The sequence below is a fragment of the Elephas maximus genome, chromosome 17 (assembly GCF_024166365.1).
Source record: "Elephas maximus indicus isolate mEleMax1 chromosome 17, mEleMax1 primary haplotype, whole genome shotgun sequence".
NCBI lineage: Eukaryota > Metazoa > Chordata > Mammalia > Proboscidea > Elephantidae > Elephas > Elephas maximus.
Genome location: NC_064835.1, coordinates 89,743,847 through 89,759,125, shown reverse-complemented (window position 1 = coordinate 89,759,125; position 15,279 = coordinate 89,743,847). Strand labels below are relative to the sequence as shown.

General features: G+C 47.0%; 1 protein-coding gene across 1 annotated transcript in view; it reads left to right on the top strand.

The window, feature by feature from the left end:
• BUB1 (BUB1 mitotic checkpoint serine/threonine kinase) overlaps nucleotides 1–15,279 on the top strand; it is a 64,349-nt gene that overhangs the window by 21,963 nt on the left and 27,107 nt on the right. The window contains exons 10-15 of the mRNA XM_049857187.1: nucleotides 6,066–6,325; nucleotides 8,329–8,414; nucleotides 12,392–12,520; nucleotides 12,608–12,718; nucleotides 13,849–13,948; nucleotides 14,872–14,953. Coding sequence (XP_049713144.1) covers nucleotides 6,066–6,325; nucleotides 8,329–8,414; nucleotides 12,392–12,520; nucleotides 12,608–12,718; nucleotides 13,849–13,948; nucleotides 14,872–14,953 — 768 coding nt within the window. The remainder of the gene's footprint in view (nucleotides 1–6,065; nucleotides 6,326–8,328; nucleotides 8,415–12,391; nucleotides 12,521–12,607; nucleotides 12,719–13,848; nucleotides 13,949–14,871; nucleotides 14,954–15,279) is intronic.

Here is a 15,279-nt window from a genome sequence, read left to right as displayed (position 1 = left end):
CTGTAGGGGGAGAGGAACTTGGATCTGCCTAGTTCACCATCATGCTGACGTCACTCCTCTGTGTGTTTTTTTAATTTAGTTAATAGGTTAAAAAAATGTTTATGTACAAAGCCTCTGTCTTGTCCGTGTCCTTGTCCACCCCTTCCCACTGCCTCCTCACAGGCCTTCATACGACCACTGCTGCCAGCTTCCTGTGTGTCCTCCTGCCCACCCCTTCCCACTGCCACCTCACAGGCCTTCATACGACCACTGGTGCCAGCTTCCTGTGTGTCCTCCTGCCCACCCCTTCCCATCGCCTCCTCACAGGCCTTCATACGACCACTGGTGCCAGCTTCCTGTGTGTCCTCCTGCCCACCCCTTCCCACTGCCTCCTCACAGGCCATACGACCACTGGTGCCAGCTTCCTGTGTGTCCTCCTGCCCACCCCTTCCCACTGCCTCCTCACAGGCCATACGACCACTGCTGCCAGCTTCCTGTGTGTCCTCCTGCCCACCCCTTCCCACTGCCTCCTCACAGGCCATACGACCACTGGTGCCAGCTTCCTGTGTGTCCTCCTGCCCACCCCTTCCCACTGCCTCCTCACAGGCCTTCATACGACCACTGCTGCCAGCTTCCTGTGTGTCCTCCTGCCCACCCCTTCCCACTGCCTCCTCACAGGCCATACGACCACTGCTGCCAGCTTCCTGTGTGTCCTCCTGCCCACCCCTTCCCACTGCCTCCTCACAGGCCTTTATACGACCACTGCTGCCAGCTTCCTGTGTGTCCTCCTGCCCACCCCTTCCCACTGCCTCCTCACAGGCCTTCATACGACCACTGGTGCCAGCTTCCTGTGTGTCCTTCTGCCCACCCCTTCCCACTGCCTCCTCACAGGCCTTCATACGACCACTGGTGGCAGCTTCCTGTGTGTCCTTCTGCCCACCCCTTCCCACTGCCTCCTCACAGGCCTTCATACGACCACTGGTGCCAGCTTCCTGTGTGTCCTCCTGCCCACCCCTTCCCACTGCCTCCTCACAGGCCTTCATACGACCACTGGTGCCAGCTTCCTGTGTGTCCTCCTGCCCACCCCTTCCCACTGCCTCCTCACAGGCCTTCATACGACCACTGGTGCCAGCTTCCTGTGTGTCCTCCTGCCCACCCCTTCCCACTGCCTCCTCACAGGCCTTTATACGACCACTGGTGCCAGCTTCCTGTGTGTCCTTCTGCCCACCCCTTCCCACTGCCTCCTCACAGGCCTTCATACGACCACTGGTGCCAGCTTCCTGTGTGTCCTCCTGCCCACCCCTTCCCATTGCCTCCTCACAGGCCTTCATACGACCACTGCTGCCAGCTTCCTGTGTGTCCTCCTGCCCACCCCTTCCCACTGCCTCCTCACAGGCCTTCATACGACCACTGGTGCCAGCTTCCTGTGTGTCCTCCTGCCCACCCCTTCCCACTGCCTCCTCACAGGCCTTCATACGACCACTGGTGCCAGCTTCCTGTGTGTCCTCCTGCCCACCCCTTCCCATTGCCTCCTCACAGGCCTTTATACGACCACTGCTGCCAGCTTCCTGTGTGTCCTCCTGCCCACCCCTTCCCACTGCCTCCTCACAGGCCTTCATACGACCACTGGTGCCAGCTTCCTGTGTGTCCTCCTGCCCACCCCTTCCCACTGCCACCTCACAGGCCTTCATACGACCACTGGTGCCAGCTTCCTGTGTGTCCTTCTGCCCACCCCTTCCCACTGCCTCCTCACAGGCCTTTATACGACCACTGGTGCCAGCTTCCTGTGTGTCCTTCTGCCCACCCCTTCCCACTGCCTCCTCACAGGCCTTTATACGACCACTGGTGCCAGCTTCCTGTGTGTCCTCCTGCCCACCCCTTCCCACTGCCTCCTCACAGGCCTTTATACGACCACTGGTGCCAGCTTCCTGTGTGTCCTCCTGCCCACCCCTTCCCACTGCCTCCTCACAGGCCATACGACCACTGGTGCCAGCTTCCTGTGTGTCCTCCTGCCCACCCCTTCCCACTGCCTCCTCACAGGCCTTTATACGACCACTGGTGCCAGCTTCCTGTGTGTCCTCCTGCCCACCCCTTCCCATCGCCTCCTCACAGGCCTTTATACGACCACTGGTGCCAGCTTCCTGTGTGTCCTCCTGCCCACCCCTTCCCATTGCCTCCTCACAGGCCTTCATACGACCACTGCTGCCAGCTTCCTGTGTGTCCTCCTGCCCACCCCTTCCCACTGCCACCTCACAGGCCTTCATACGACCACTGGTGCCAGCTTCCTGTGTGTCCTCCTGCCCACCCCTTCCCACTGCCTCCTCACAGGCCTTTATACGACCACTGGTGCCAGCTTCCTGTGTGTCCTTCTGCCCACCCCTTCCCACTGCCTCCTCACAGGCCTTCATACGACCACTGGTGCCAGCTTCCTGTGTGTCCTCCTGCCCACCCCTTCCCACTGCCACCTCACAGGCCTTCATACGACCACTGGTGCCAGCTTCCTGTGTGTCCTCCTGCCCACCCCTTCCCACTGCCTCCTCACAGGCCTTCATACGACCACTGGTGCCAGCTTCCTGTGTGTCCTCCTGCCCACCCCTTCCCACTGCCACCTCACAGGCCTTCATACGACCACTGGTGCCAGCTTCCTGTGTGTCCTCCTGCCCACCCCTTCCCATTGCCTCCTCACAGGCCTTCATACGACCACTGCTGCCAGCTTCCTGTGTGTCCTCCTGCCCACCCCTTCCCACTGCCTCCTCACAGGCCTTCATACGACCACTGGTGCCAGCTTCCTGTGTGTCCTCCTGCCCACCCCTTCCCATTGCCTCCTCACAGGCCTTCATACGACCACTGGTGCCAGCTTCCTGTGTGTCCTCCTGCCCACCCCTTCCCACTGCCACCTCACAGGCCTTCATACGACCACTGGTGCCAGCTTCCTGTGTGTCCTCCTGCCCACCCCTTCCCACTGCCACCTCACAGGCCTTCATACGACCACTGGTGCCAGCTTCCTGTGTGTCCTTCTGCCCACCCCTTCCCACTGCCTCCTCACAGGCCTTCATACGACCACTGGTGCCAGCTTCCTGTGTGTCCTCCTGCCCACCCCTTCCCATTGCCTCCTCACAGGCCTTCATACGACCACTGCTGCCAGCTTCCTGTGTGTCCTTCTGCCCACCCCTTCCCATCGCCTCCTCACAGGCCTTCATACGACCACTGGTGCCAGCTTCCTGTGTGTCCTCCTGCCCACCCCTTCCCACTGCCTCCTCACAGGCCTTTATACGACCACTGGTGCCAGCTTCCTGTGTGTCCTCCTGCCCACCCCTTCCCACTGCCACCTCACAGGCCTTCATACGACCACTGGTGCCAGCTTCCTGTGTGTCCTCCTGCCCACCCCTTCCCACTGCCACCTCACAGGCCTTCATACGACCACTGGTGCCAGCTTCCTGTGTGTCCTTCTGCCCACCCCTTCCCACTGCCTCCTCACAGGCCTTCATACGACCACTGGTGCCAGCTTCCTGTGTGTCCTCCTGCCCACCCCTTCCCATTGCCTCCTCACAGGCCTTCATACGACCACTGCTGCCAGCTTCCTGTGTGTCCTTCTGCCCACCCCTTCCCATCGCCTCCTCACAGGCCTTCATACGACCACTGGTGCCAGCTTCCTGTGTGTCCTCCTGCCCACCCCTTCCCACTGCCTCCTCACAGGCCTTTATACGACCACTGGTGCCAGCTTCCTGTGTGTCCTCCTGCCCACCCCTTCCCATTGCCTCCTCACAGGCCTTTATACGACCACTGGTGCCAGCTTCCTGTGTGTCCTCCTGCCCACCCCTTCCCACTGCCTCCTCACAGGCCTTTATACGACCACTGCTGCCAGCTTCCTGTGTGTCCTCCTGCCCACCCCTTCCCACTGCCTCCTCACAGGCCTTTATACGACCACTGCTGCCAGCTTCCTGTGTGTCCTCCTGCCCACCCCTTCCCACTGCCTCCTCACAGGCCTTCATACGACCACTGGTGCCAGCTTCCTGTGTGTCCTCCTGCCCACCCCTTCCCACTGCCTCCTCACAGGCCTTCATACGACCACTGGTGCCAGCTTCCTGTGTGTCCTCCTGCCCACCCCTTCCCACTGCCTCCTCACAGGCCTTCATACGACCACTGGTGCCAGCTTCCTGTGTGTCCTCCTGCCCACCCCTTCCCATTGCCTCCTCACAGGCCTTTATACGACCACTGCTGCCAGCTTCCTGTGTGTCCTCCTGCCCACCCCTTCCCACTGCCTCCTCACAGGCCTTCATACGACCACGGGTGCCAGCTTCCTGTGTGTCCTCCTGCCCACCCCTTCCCATTGCCTCCTCACAGGCCTTTATACGACCACGGGTGCCAGCTTCTTGTGTGTCCATCGATTTTTTTGTGTGAGCATAACAAAAATGAATATGCATTCTTTCTTGTTGCTGTCAGGTGGCACTCTAGGTTTATTTCTGCACTTCACCTTTGTCCACTTAGAATGTATTTGGAAGGGCTTCTCATATCAGTGTATAGAGTTTCCTCAGTTTTTTTTTTTTCTTCTTCATTTTTTGCACGTATCATGCTTTAACCAGTCTGCTGTTAGTAGATAGTCTCTATCCTTTCACTGTCATGAAAATGCTTCAATAAATAACTGTGTGTGTGTGTTATTTAAATATATATTTTAGGGTAAGTTCCTAAATTGCTATGTCAAAAGGTGTATGCATTCTTAAATTTAGTAAAGATTGCCAATATGTTGTAGGAAGTTTTTTATTGCTTTAATCTTCAGGTGGATAGACTTGTGCCTGTCCTTTTAATTCTTTGTTTGTAGGGTCAGAATAGGGGCATGGGAAAAGGCAAAGGATAAGTGAAAAATATGGCTGATTGTGTAGGTTGCTTGTTTTCTCTTGTTTGCTAGAAGAATTGCCTGGTCCTTTTGTTTACCATATCACATATACACTGTATATTTTTGAAAATATGGAGATTACAAGAAGAAAATAAAAATCACCTATTAGTTTACCATTAAGAGTAAAGCCTTGATGACATTTTATTGTGGTTCTTTCCTGTTTTACACACATACACACACACGTATTATTCATTTATTCAGAGTTTTGTCTTTATTCTTCAACCTTTTACTTCCTGATCACTTCTTAAAGGTAATTTAGAAATTATAAAAAGTAGATGCCTTCTTACTTAGGAAAATGCCCACAATTGTTATTAATTTTATTTTAAAACACAGTTTATAACACTATGTAATCTATTACATGAATGTTCCTTAATTTGTTTAGCTAGTCTTACTATATTTTACCTTTAAGAGTGTTTCTAACTTTTCTTCAGAATTGAATATTATGGTTACTTTTAATCATTACTGATTTAGTAGGTGAGAAAGTGGTGTAGGTCATTTTGAATTATTCTTTTGGATGACAAAGGTTTTAATGAACTTTTTATACTTTGTCCATTTGTCTGTGAAATAACTACTGTTGTCCTAGAGATTTTATGTTTTTCCTAACAATTTGTAATACTTTTATGTGGTGAGTATATTAACCCTTCTGCCCTTTAGCTTTATAACAGTAGAGCATAGAATTATAGGCTAATAACATGTAAGTAGAAAAACAAAATTTTTAAATTGGGAGCTTATTACCCTTCCCAGTGTGAGCTCTGTGTGCTTTTCTACAATTACTAATGCAGCTTATTTTCGTATTTCCTATTCATCAAAGAGAAAATGGCTAGCAACAAGATTTTAATGGACAAAAGACCATCGTATTTCATAACATTGATAGTTGATCTTTTCCAAAATTAAGTAAAGAGAAATAAGACAACTCATAAATACTGATAAAAGTGTAAGGGCTGGTTATTTCCGTGGTCAGGAGCATGAGCTGCTGGGTCTGCCTGTGGTTAAGAAGCTACAAAACCATCCCTCATACAGAGAGGTCTTTTTCTGTTAACTGTTCATTTCTGAATACTTGCAGGTTTAAGGGAATGCTTCAAGGGGAAAGGAATCTACTGAAAACGTGCCTTTCTTTGAAAAGCTGCCATGCCTAGTTAGTAACACTCTGGACTTCATAGTTTTGTTTTTGTTTGTTTGTTTAACGTGAAAGGTTAATGCTGTGCGCATGGGGCCAAGGGTGGGCCCCCAGGAGGAGCTGAGAGGATCGTCTCTTCCCGCCACAGACCAGCAGACCTCAGGCAGCATGAGAGAGAAACCCAGAGAGGCATCTCCTGTTGTACCCCTTGTGGCAAATGCTGTCACCACTGCTCTGGCGCCCCCAGCCGTCAGCCAGGGGGCGGCCCATCCTCTTCCTGTGACAGCCCAGCCCGTGGCCGACTCTGCGTCTGCAGCAGCCAGAAAAGGTGCCAGGTAAGCTGAAGGTGGTCCTAGAGGTGACAGTGACGTGGATGGTGTCTGTCAGCTTCTCCGCAACGTCGAGAGCTGTGTGTCGGTGAGAGCGGGTTCCCGTTTTTAAAAATTTTTTAGATGAGTATGTTGTTGAGAAACCAATTTCCCAATGTTGGCCCCAGATTTTTTTGACTTATTTGTTTTCTCCTTCCTATAGGGTATTTGTTATATTTCAGGCTTTTTTCTTGAACTGAAAATTCCCAGGATCAGACTTAGTGGCCTGACAGAGACTGAAGGATCCCCGAGTATGGCCCCTTTAACTCAGTACCGAAGTCATTCCTGAGGTTTACCCTATGGCCAAAGCTTAGACAGGCCCATAAAACAAACAGTAATACACGTAGCTCAACCACGTATACGAGACTAAATGGGCACACCAGCCCAGGGGCAAAGACGAGAAGGCAGGAGGGGACAGGAGAGGTGGACAAATGGAAGTGGGGAACCCAAGGTTGAGAAGGGGATGGTGCTGACACATCGTGGGGTTGGCAACCAATGTCACAAAACAATATGTGTATTAATTGCTTAATGAGAAACTAATTTGTTCTGTAAAACTTCATCTAAAGCATAAGACAAAGAAAAAAGCCCTGGACTTGAATTCAGATATGAGGGACTTGAGCCCTCCTTCAGGCAGCCACTAACTGTACATTCAGGCCCACCCCATAATATTTGTGAGGCCCAGGGCAAGAATACATAGAGAGACCAGCATATCAAATGCCTAAATGTTTAAAGATGATAAATCAAGCTTAAAAATTGTTAAATAAAATTTATTCTACCTTCCTAACTTCACCTTTATAATGGCAAACTCAGAATGTATAAAGCTATGGTTTCCGTATGACTGAAAGTCTGCAAAATATCAAAGACAACTGAATTTGATTGTTATTCCATATGTCTGGACGTTTTGTTAACAGCCAGCAAAATTTGAATGAGTAATACAAAATGTTCGTAACTAATGGATTATTATATATTAAATATAGTTTTTCAATAACCCTGAAAGGCAACGATCTTTTTGTTAACTGAAGAATATACAGTTGTTAAGCTGAAATTGCCTTTGCCTACTGGCTCTGAATAACTTGAGGGATTGTTGCAAACCACTCAGTTTCTTGACCTGTGCTCTCATGTTTGATCCTTGCCATCTTCCTGTGGGGAGTGGCTGGGGGTTAATATCTGTGACACGTAAGCCAAAGCCCGTGTGTGCACTGCTGTAAGAGGTGTCCCCCAGTTTTGAAGTATTTTTGTGTACCTTGAAAATTACATCACATCATTTTTTTGTTGGTGGTGTTTTGTAGAAATTTTTATCTCCAGTCACTTTGGCTCTCTTTAAGTCATGTTTTTATATGAGTGTGTAACATTTAAAAGGGCAGGCACATACTGTTCTACATTTTTACTTACATCTTAACAAGATCTATAAAAGAATCCTGGCAATGTTCAGTAGACAGATGAGGTCCAATGTACTTGAAACAAACTGACTATGATATAAGTGTTTGTATACAGTGTTTTTATTATTTTCTTACTTTTAAAACTGTTGTTTTTAAAGTCTGGAGAAAAATACACTGGCTACTGCTCATTGCAAGAAGAGTGTCCTGTGTTTCTGAAGCCCACCAGTGCTTCCCACATTGTGATCCTGCCTTGGGCTTCCTGTGCATGAACTTGGCGTCTGGCCCTTTAGCCTGTGTGAAATATAAGATCACTGAATTAGGGAAACCGTTATCCTGTCCTACCCCATAGTTAGAGATTATTATGGAGTTAAAATGCAGAACCATTGTGTCATTTAAATGTCTAGTACCTGGCCTTTGTCTGTAATTCTTTTCCCCTAAAGAAATCAAAAGAAAAAAAGGTATTTCATTTACTTAAACTATATTCCTGAGCAGCTCCATCTGTATTTTAACAACAGGTTTGTAACTGTTGACTATTGCTTTGTATTTATTATTTCTTGAGTTAGTTAAAAATCAAGCATTTTTATTCTTTAGTGTGTCTCAAGAGATTTCTCTTCCAAGATGTGAGAGTAGAAGTGCTCATGAATTCAAGCCTCAGAGTGGAGGAGAGATCAAAGAAGGTAATGTTTAATCATAATAAATTGGTTTCTGAAGTGTTTGCCCAATCCCTCCACGTTGGTCAGAGGTCTCTTTTATGACTGTGGTTCTCTAAGGCTTCAGATCTTAGTGAACGTGGGTGTCAGCTTTCCCCTTCTTGGAGTGTAGAATGTTATATAAGCCTTTGACCACTGTGATGTAGTAAAGTGCTACGGCTGCTAACCAAAGGGTGGGCAGTTCAGGTCCACCAGGCGCTCCTTGGAAACTTTGTGGGCCAGTTCTACTCTGTCCTATAGGGTCGCTGTGAGTCAGAATCGACTCGACGGCACTGGGTTTGGGTTTTCATCATTTCAAATAAAGGTAGAAATTCACTTATTAGCCACCCTGGTGGTGCAGTGGTTAAGAGTTTGGCAGCTAACCAAAAGGTTGGCAGCTCAAATCCACCAGCCACTCCTTGGAAACCCTGTGGGGCAGTTCTACTCTGTCCTGTAGGGTCACTATGCGTCGAAATTGACTTGACGGCAATGAGTTTTTATTGTGTTAGTTTAGAATTGATGTTTATATCGCCTTGACTTCCTCTCCATATGAAAGATCTATGACTCCTTTTTTAGTCCCTCTTTTTTGTTTTAATGTCATCTTTTGCATATCAATCTCTCTGTTTCACTATTTTCAGTGTTTCAGCTTTTATTTATTTTTGTGACTTCCTATCTGGGCTGATATCTGGTTGCCCTGTCCTGAGTTCTAGTCTTACGTTGTAATCTGATGCTATTGATTTTCTAACCAGAGGACTCCCTTTAGTATTTCTTGTGATTTTGGTTTGGTTTTTACAAATTCCCTGAAATACCCTAATTTCGCCATCATATTTGAGAGACAGTTTTGCTGGATACATAATTCTTAGCTGGCAGTTTTTTTCAGGTCTTTATATGTCATCCCATTGCCTTCTTGTCTGCATGATTTCTGCTGAGTAGTCAGAGTTTAGTCTTTCTTTGCTTTGTAGGTGACTTCTCGTTTATCCCTAGCCGCTCTTAAAACTCTCTCTTTATCTTTGGTTTTGGCAAGTTTGATTATCTTTTGGGATCTACCTTGCATGGGTTTCAGTGAGCTTCTTGGATAGATATCTTCTTACCTTTCACGATATCAGGAAGTTTTCTGCCAATAAATCTTCAACAATTCTCTCTGTATTTTATATTATCTCCCCTGTTCTTGTACTCCAATCACTCGTAGGTTATTTCTCTTGATAGAGTCCCACATGATTCTTAGGGTTTCTTCATTTTTTTAAATTCTTTTATCTGATTTTTCCTCAAGTAAGTTGGTGTCTAGTGCTTTATCTTCATTCTCACTAATTCTAATTTCCATTGCCTCCATTCTGCTCCAATGACTTTCTATTGAGTTACTAATTCTGAAATTTTAACCTTTTGGATTTCTGTTTGCTGTCTTTTTATGGATTCTTGCAGCCTGTTAAATTTGTCATTATGCTCTTGTGTAACCTTTTTAAGTTCCTCTCGTTCTTTGTGTGTTCCTTGGCTTGTTCTGTGATTTGCCTGATCGCCTTCCTGATCTCTTGAAGCGTTCTGTATATTAGCCTTTTGAATTCTACCTCTGGTAATTATAAGAAATTCTCTTCCTCTGGAAGGTTTCTTGATTCTTTGTTTTGGTGGCTTGCTGAAGTCATCATGGCCTGCCTCTTTATGTGATTTGATATTGATTGTTGTCTCTGAGCCATCAATAAGTTATTATATTTATTTATTTTATATTTGCTTGCTGTGTCATAGCTTCTTGTTTTGATATGTCCAAATAGGCTGGTCACGTGAGCTAGTTTGATTATTGGTGTCTTTGAAGCTCTCACGTCCCGTCTCCAGGTGGCTAGAGCTGTTACTTAGGTATGTGAGCCCAGGAGTCCATTTACTTTTCTTGTGTGGATTCAGCTCAGGTGTCCAGGTCGTTGGTCACCAAGTGTGTCGTGCAGACTCTCACCTACAGTCCTAGACGTGCAGGGATGATTGGAGCAGGTACCGGTACCTGGCTAGGAGGTCACGCGCTGATCAAGGCAGGTGGCTGACTGCTGCCCCTGAGCGTCTGGGTGGAAGGCGTGTCCCTGTCTCCTAGAGCACGTACATGGATGGTTTTGCAGCCGAACTGTGGGTAGCCAGTGCTGTTGGCTGTAAGGACTGAGAGTCAACACTTATTCCTGGACCCCTATCCTGGGTGGCTCGGTGGAGTGGGTGGAGCTGCCAGTCCTCAGACTGCTGATGTGGGCAGGGCGGTGTCAGCTGTCACCAACCTGCCTCTCTACCGTATAGCTGAAATAGTTGAAGTTAGTCTTCAGGTATATACCCTGTTATACTGTGCTAATGAGGGCCTATGCTGTTGAAATGGGCCCACACAGATCTATGCAGGGGTGAAAGGCATTCAAAATCCGTGGGTCCCTTATGCCTGTGCCTAGGCAAAGGAGCTGTCCCTGCCCTGAGTTCCAGGCTTAGGGAAGCTGACAGATTATTTTTTCCGTCTGCTAATTTGTTCCATCTCCAAAGTCCGTCCCAGGGAGCACAGCCAGATTGGGGTCTAGAGCACAGCAGGGAGGGGGCAGGTAAATGGGAGGGAGGTACTTACCAAAAGGGGTTTTTTTTTTTTTTGATCCACGGTAGGTTAGAAACTTGAACTTATCTTTTGGGCATTGAGCGCCGTTTCTCGCTGGTTTTGGAGGCTTGAGAAGACTCGCCACTGCTCGGTCTCTCCTGATGTGGAAAATGTGTCCCAAGTGCCACTGCTTGCCTCACCGTGCATGGCAGCTGATCCAGCCTTCAGGGCACTGGTTCCTGCCAGGTCGGGTCTGACAAGTCCTTGGTGCTTCTGAACCGTCTCGCCCTCCCCCGCCGCTCAGTCTGATTCCTCAACTTCGTCTTTGATGTTCAGGGCTCCTAGATCATCATATATAATCGATTCACTTGTTTTTTTAGGTCTTTGTTGTAAAAGGCACCACAGGAAGCATCTGACTACTCTGCCAACTTGGTCCCATCTCAGTTTAGAATTATTTAGAAACTTAGTTTGTGAAAACTTTCTATTAAACTTCTCAGGAAAACATCCATTTGATACTCTCTAGTGGAAGCATTTGCATGCAAGATGAGCTTTATAAATAAAATAAGATGCATGATCTGAACATTCACTTCTGCCACCCCATGTGACTGTGGCATCCTTTCCGTTAAGTGTTGGGTGGGGAGCAGAGCTATGTGAAATGAACAGCTGAGGATCATTTACCCAACACGTATGAGCTCTCGCTGGGTTCCGGCAGTGTTCTAGGTAATAGGGATTCAGCCATGGGCAGGAAGGGCAGAAATCCCCACCATGTGGAAGGGAAAGAAAGTGTTGGGGCTTGGAGGGGGGTTGAAGTTTGAGGGAAGATGAGCTGGAAAAGCCTCGCTAAGAAGGTTATGTTTTGTAAAAAGCTGGAGGAGGGGTGCCCCAAGCAACTGTCTTGGAAAACCTGTTTCAAGCAGAGGGACCAGCAGTATGTCCCCAAGGTGCCGTAAGAGCAGCAAGGAGATGCTACAGTCAGGGTGAGCAGGAGGGAGGGGGAGGAAGATAGGGTCGGGGGGACCTGCAGCTACATGATGTGGGGTCTTGCGCACTGTTGTCTGGACTTCAGTGCAGCGAGGTGGGAGACCACCGCTGAGGTTTGCGATGTGGCTGCCAACATGGATTACTTGAAACTCATTGGAGACAAGGGTGCTGTTTATGGTACGTCCTCTAATTTGGTATGATCTTAGACCCAGCCACTTGATCTCCGTGAGCCTTAGTTTCTGTTTCTGTAAGAGGATACTTCTTGCCTCACCTACCTCAGGGGACTGCTATAATGACAAAAGTGAAATGTATGAAAGCGCTGTAATGATACAAGTCCTTCGCGATGATTATTGATGGTAATAAACTGTTTTAGTAGTAGTAAGTTACTGAAATTGTGTGCCTTCTCTACTGATGTCATGTTATGTCCCAATTCCTTCCGTAGCATGTGAAGCACCTAAGCTTACTAACACAAATTCTTTTCATACAACTCCAAACACATCATTGGGAATGGTCCAGGCAACGCCATCCAAAGTGCAGCCGTCACCCACGGTTCACACAAAAGAAGCATTAGGTAAAGTGTTTTGTGTGTGTGCAGCATCTTACAACAAATTAACGAAAGCCCTTTTGCAGCTGTGTTTATTCTCTCTGTTCTTTTAAGGTTTCATCATGGATATGTTTCAGGCTCCCACCCTCCCTGATATTTCTGACGACAAAGATGATTGGTCATCTCTAGATCAGAACGAAGATGCATTTGAAGCCCAGTTTCAAAGTAATAAAATGTACTTAAAACTTACTAAGTGCATAGCGTTGTGGGTGATTGTCACAGGAAACAGCAGGGAGGATACAAGATTTTAGGAGCCCTGGTGACGCAGTGGTGAAGAGTTACGGCTACTCACCCAAAGGCCAGCAGTTCAAATCCGCCAGCCGCTCCCACAAGGTCACTATGAGTCAGAATGCACTCCACAGCAAGGGGTTTGGTTTGACTTAGGAGTCCTGGTGGCAAAGTGGTTAAGCACGCAGCTGCTTACCGAAAGGCTGAGTCATTCAAACCTACCAGATGCTCTGCAGGAGAAAGATGTGACAGTCTGCTTTTATAAAGATTGTAGGTGATCTGTTCCTGTAAAGGCTTACAGCCTTGGAAACCCTATGGGGCAATTCCACTCTGTCCTGTGGGGCTGCTATGAGTCAGAACTGACTCGACAGCAGTGGGTTTAGTTTTGGTAAACAAGATGTAGTCCTGCCCTTGATTGACGTGTCACATAAGGGCAGGGGAAATGTGTGAAATGAAGATACAGCAGTGTTTGACAGGTAATCGATGTGTGTGATAGGTTTATCTATTTTGTAATAACAGTAGATGCTCCATGGGTAGGAATGGCCAGGAAGGGCTTAGTACTTGAGGTATGACTTGAGCCCTTCCTGGTGGAGAACCACTGACAAGTTCACATTTGTCTGGAGTCAGGGGATCTGTGCCAGGAGCCAGAGAGATCATGAATAAAAGATAAATAAGATCCAGTTAGACTTGGGGAAAATTTAAAATGTGAATCTAAGAGGTTAATTCTTGCCTAGAGAAGTGGAAAACAGAACCATGGAAAGCTTTTATTCTGTAAGTCAGGTGACAATAACAGTGTTTTAAGAGAATGGGTGATGTTACATTGTATGCGTGGCAGGTGGCATGGTAGCAGGAACTCAGGACCCAGGGCTCTACACTAAATCCTGTGACCATAGTCAAGTCATTTCATCTCACTGAAATGTGACATGTCTTGTTACCTAGCATTTAAAATACTGATAGCAGTTCTTTTCTATAAGCTGTTACTCGATTTTATTTATAGTTGAACTTTAGCATAAATGATTGTGTCTTCTTTTCTAGTATGATAAATGCTATTTTTTATTATATTTCAGAAAATACAAAATCTTCTGGGGTCTGGGGAGTCAATAAGATTATCTCTTCTTTGTCGTCTGCTTTTCCTGTTTTTGAGGATGGAAACAAAGAAAATTATGGGTAAAGAAGCATCTAATTAATTTGGGGGAAATGTATGTTGTCATAGTAATACAGGGAAGCTGACGATGACCCTCTGGGGATCAGGGTGGTGAGGAGGTGATGGGAGAGTGTTGACTTGTCAATCAATGGACTGGGATCCAGTCCCAGATCTCCCCTGATGGACCTAGTGACCATGTGGTGGGGTGGTTGTTGCCAAGGTCTTTCTGCATTAGATGGGCATTCCCGTGTGGAAGTTCTGAGAGAAGGAAGACCAGCTGGTGCAAAAGAATGTGTTGAAAGGAGAAAACCATGTGGTTACAAATCATCGGAGAACTAAGGGATTCTGTGGATTTGAAAGTGTATTAAATGTGAATGAATTCACCAATATAGGTATCCATACATGCTCTGTTTGTACTGCAGATTGATAAAGTAGAAAAGGAAGTGGCTTATATTAGGAAAGGCTGCAGAGAGAATGTGTTTAAGCCTGAGGGATGTCATATTAGAGAGTCGTATCTGGAGGTAGAGTGGGATAGCTGCAGGAATTTTCACTGAGAACAGCTTAAATCATGGAAAAAGAGGTGTCAGTGTAAAAGGGCAAGGCCAGTTCTCAGAGAGGAATTCCATACCTAGACCAAGCTGTGACTAAGAAATAAAAATAAAACACTGCACAGTGTCTGTGATGTTCCACAGCCTGTGGCCCTCTTTTTTGTCCCTAAAACTTACACCTCAGTGTAAAAGAAATTTCCATATTTTCTACCTTCACTCAAGCAATTCTAGATTTACCTTTATGTAGTAGTTAATTCAGTTTTCACTCAGTTTTCTAGAACTGCTGTACAAGTAAGGGGTATCTAACTCATTGAATGTGGTAAAGTGAAGAATTTCTCTGACAGTCTCACTTAAGTTAGTGTATTTTACTGTTCATAATTTTGCAAATCTCTCCTTAGATTACCACAGCCTAAAAATAAACCTGCAGGAGCCAGGACCTTTGGAGAACGGTCTATGAGCAGACTTCCTGCAAAACGAAATGTAAGTAAATCTCCCTGCTTCATCTATGCGCTTGGTCTTACAACCGTTTCCTCTTTGTTTTACCTCACTATGGTGACAATCAAATGAGACTGTGTGTATGAAACCTTGCTGAAAGGTACAATCTTATATAATGATTGTTTATTTTAGAACATGTTAGTGACAAAAAACAACAAATCTGAATTAAACTGGAATGGTCCATCATCTCCACACCTCAACAAACAAGCTTTACGTGTTCTCTGGCCCACAGTGTTATTCTGTTGTAGTAGTCATTGTGTCCGGCCTCTGTCCAGCTTCTATCCCAGCCCTGAGCATTACCCAGAACGTAC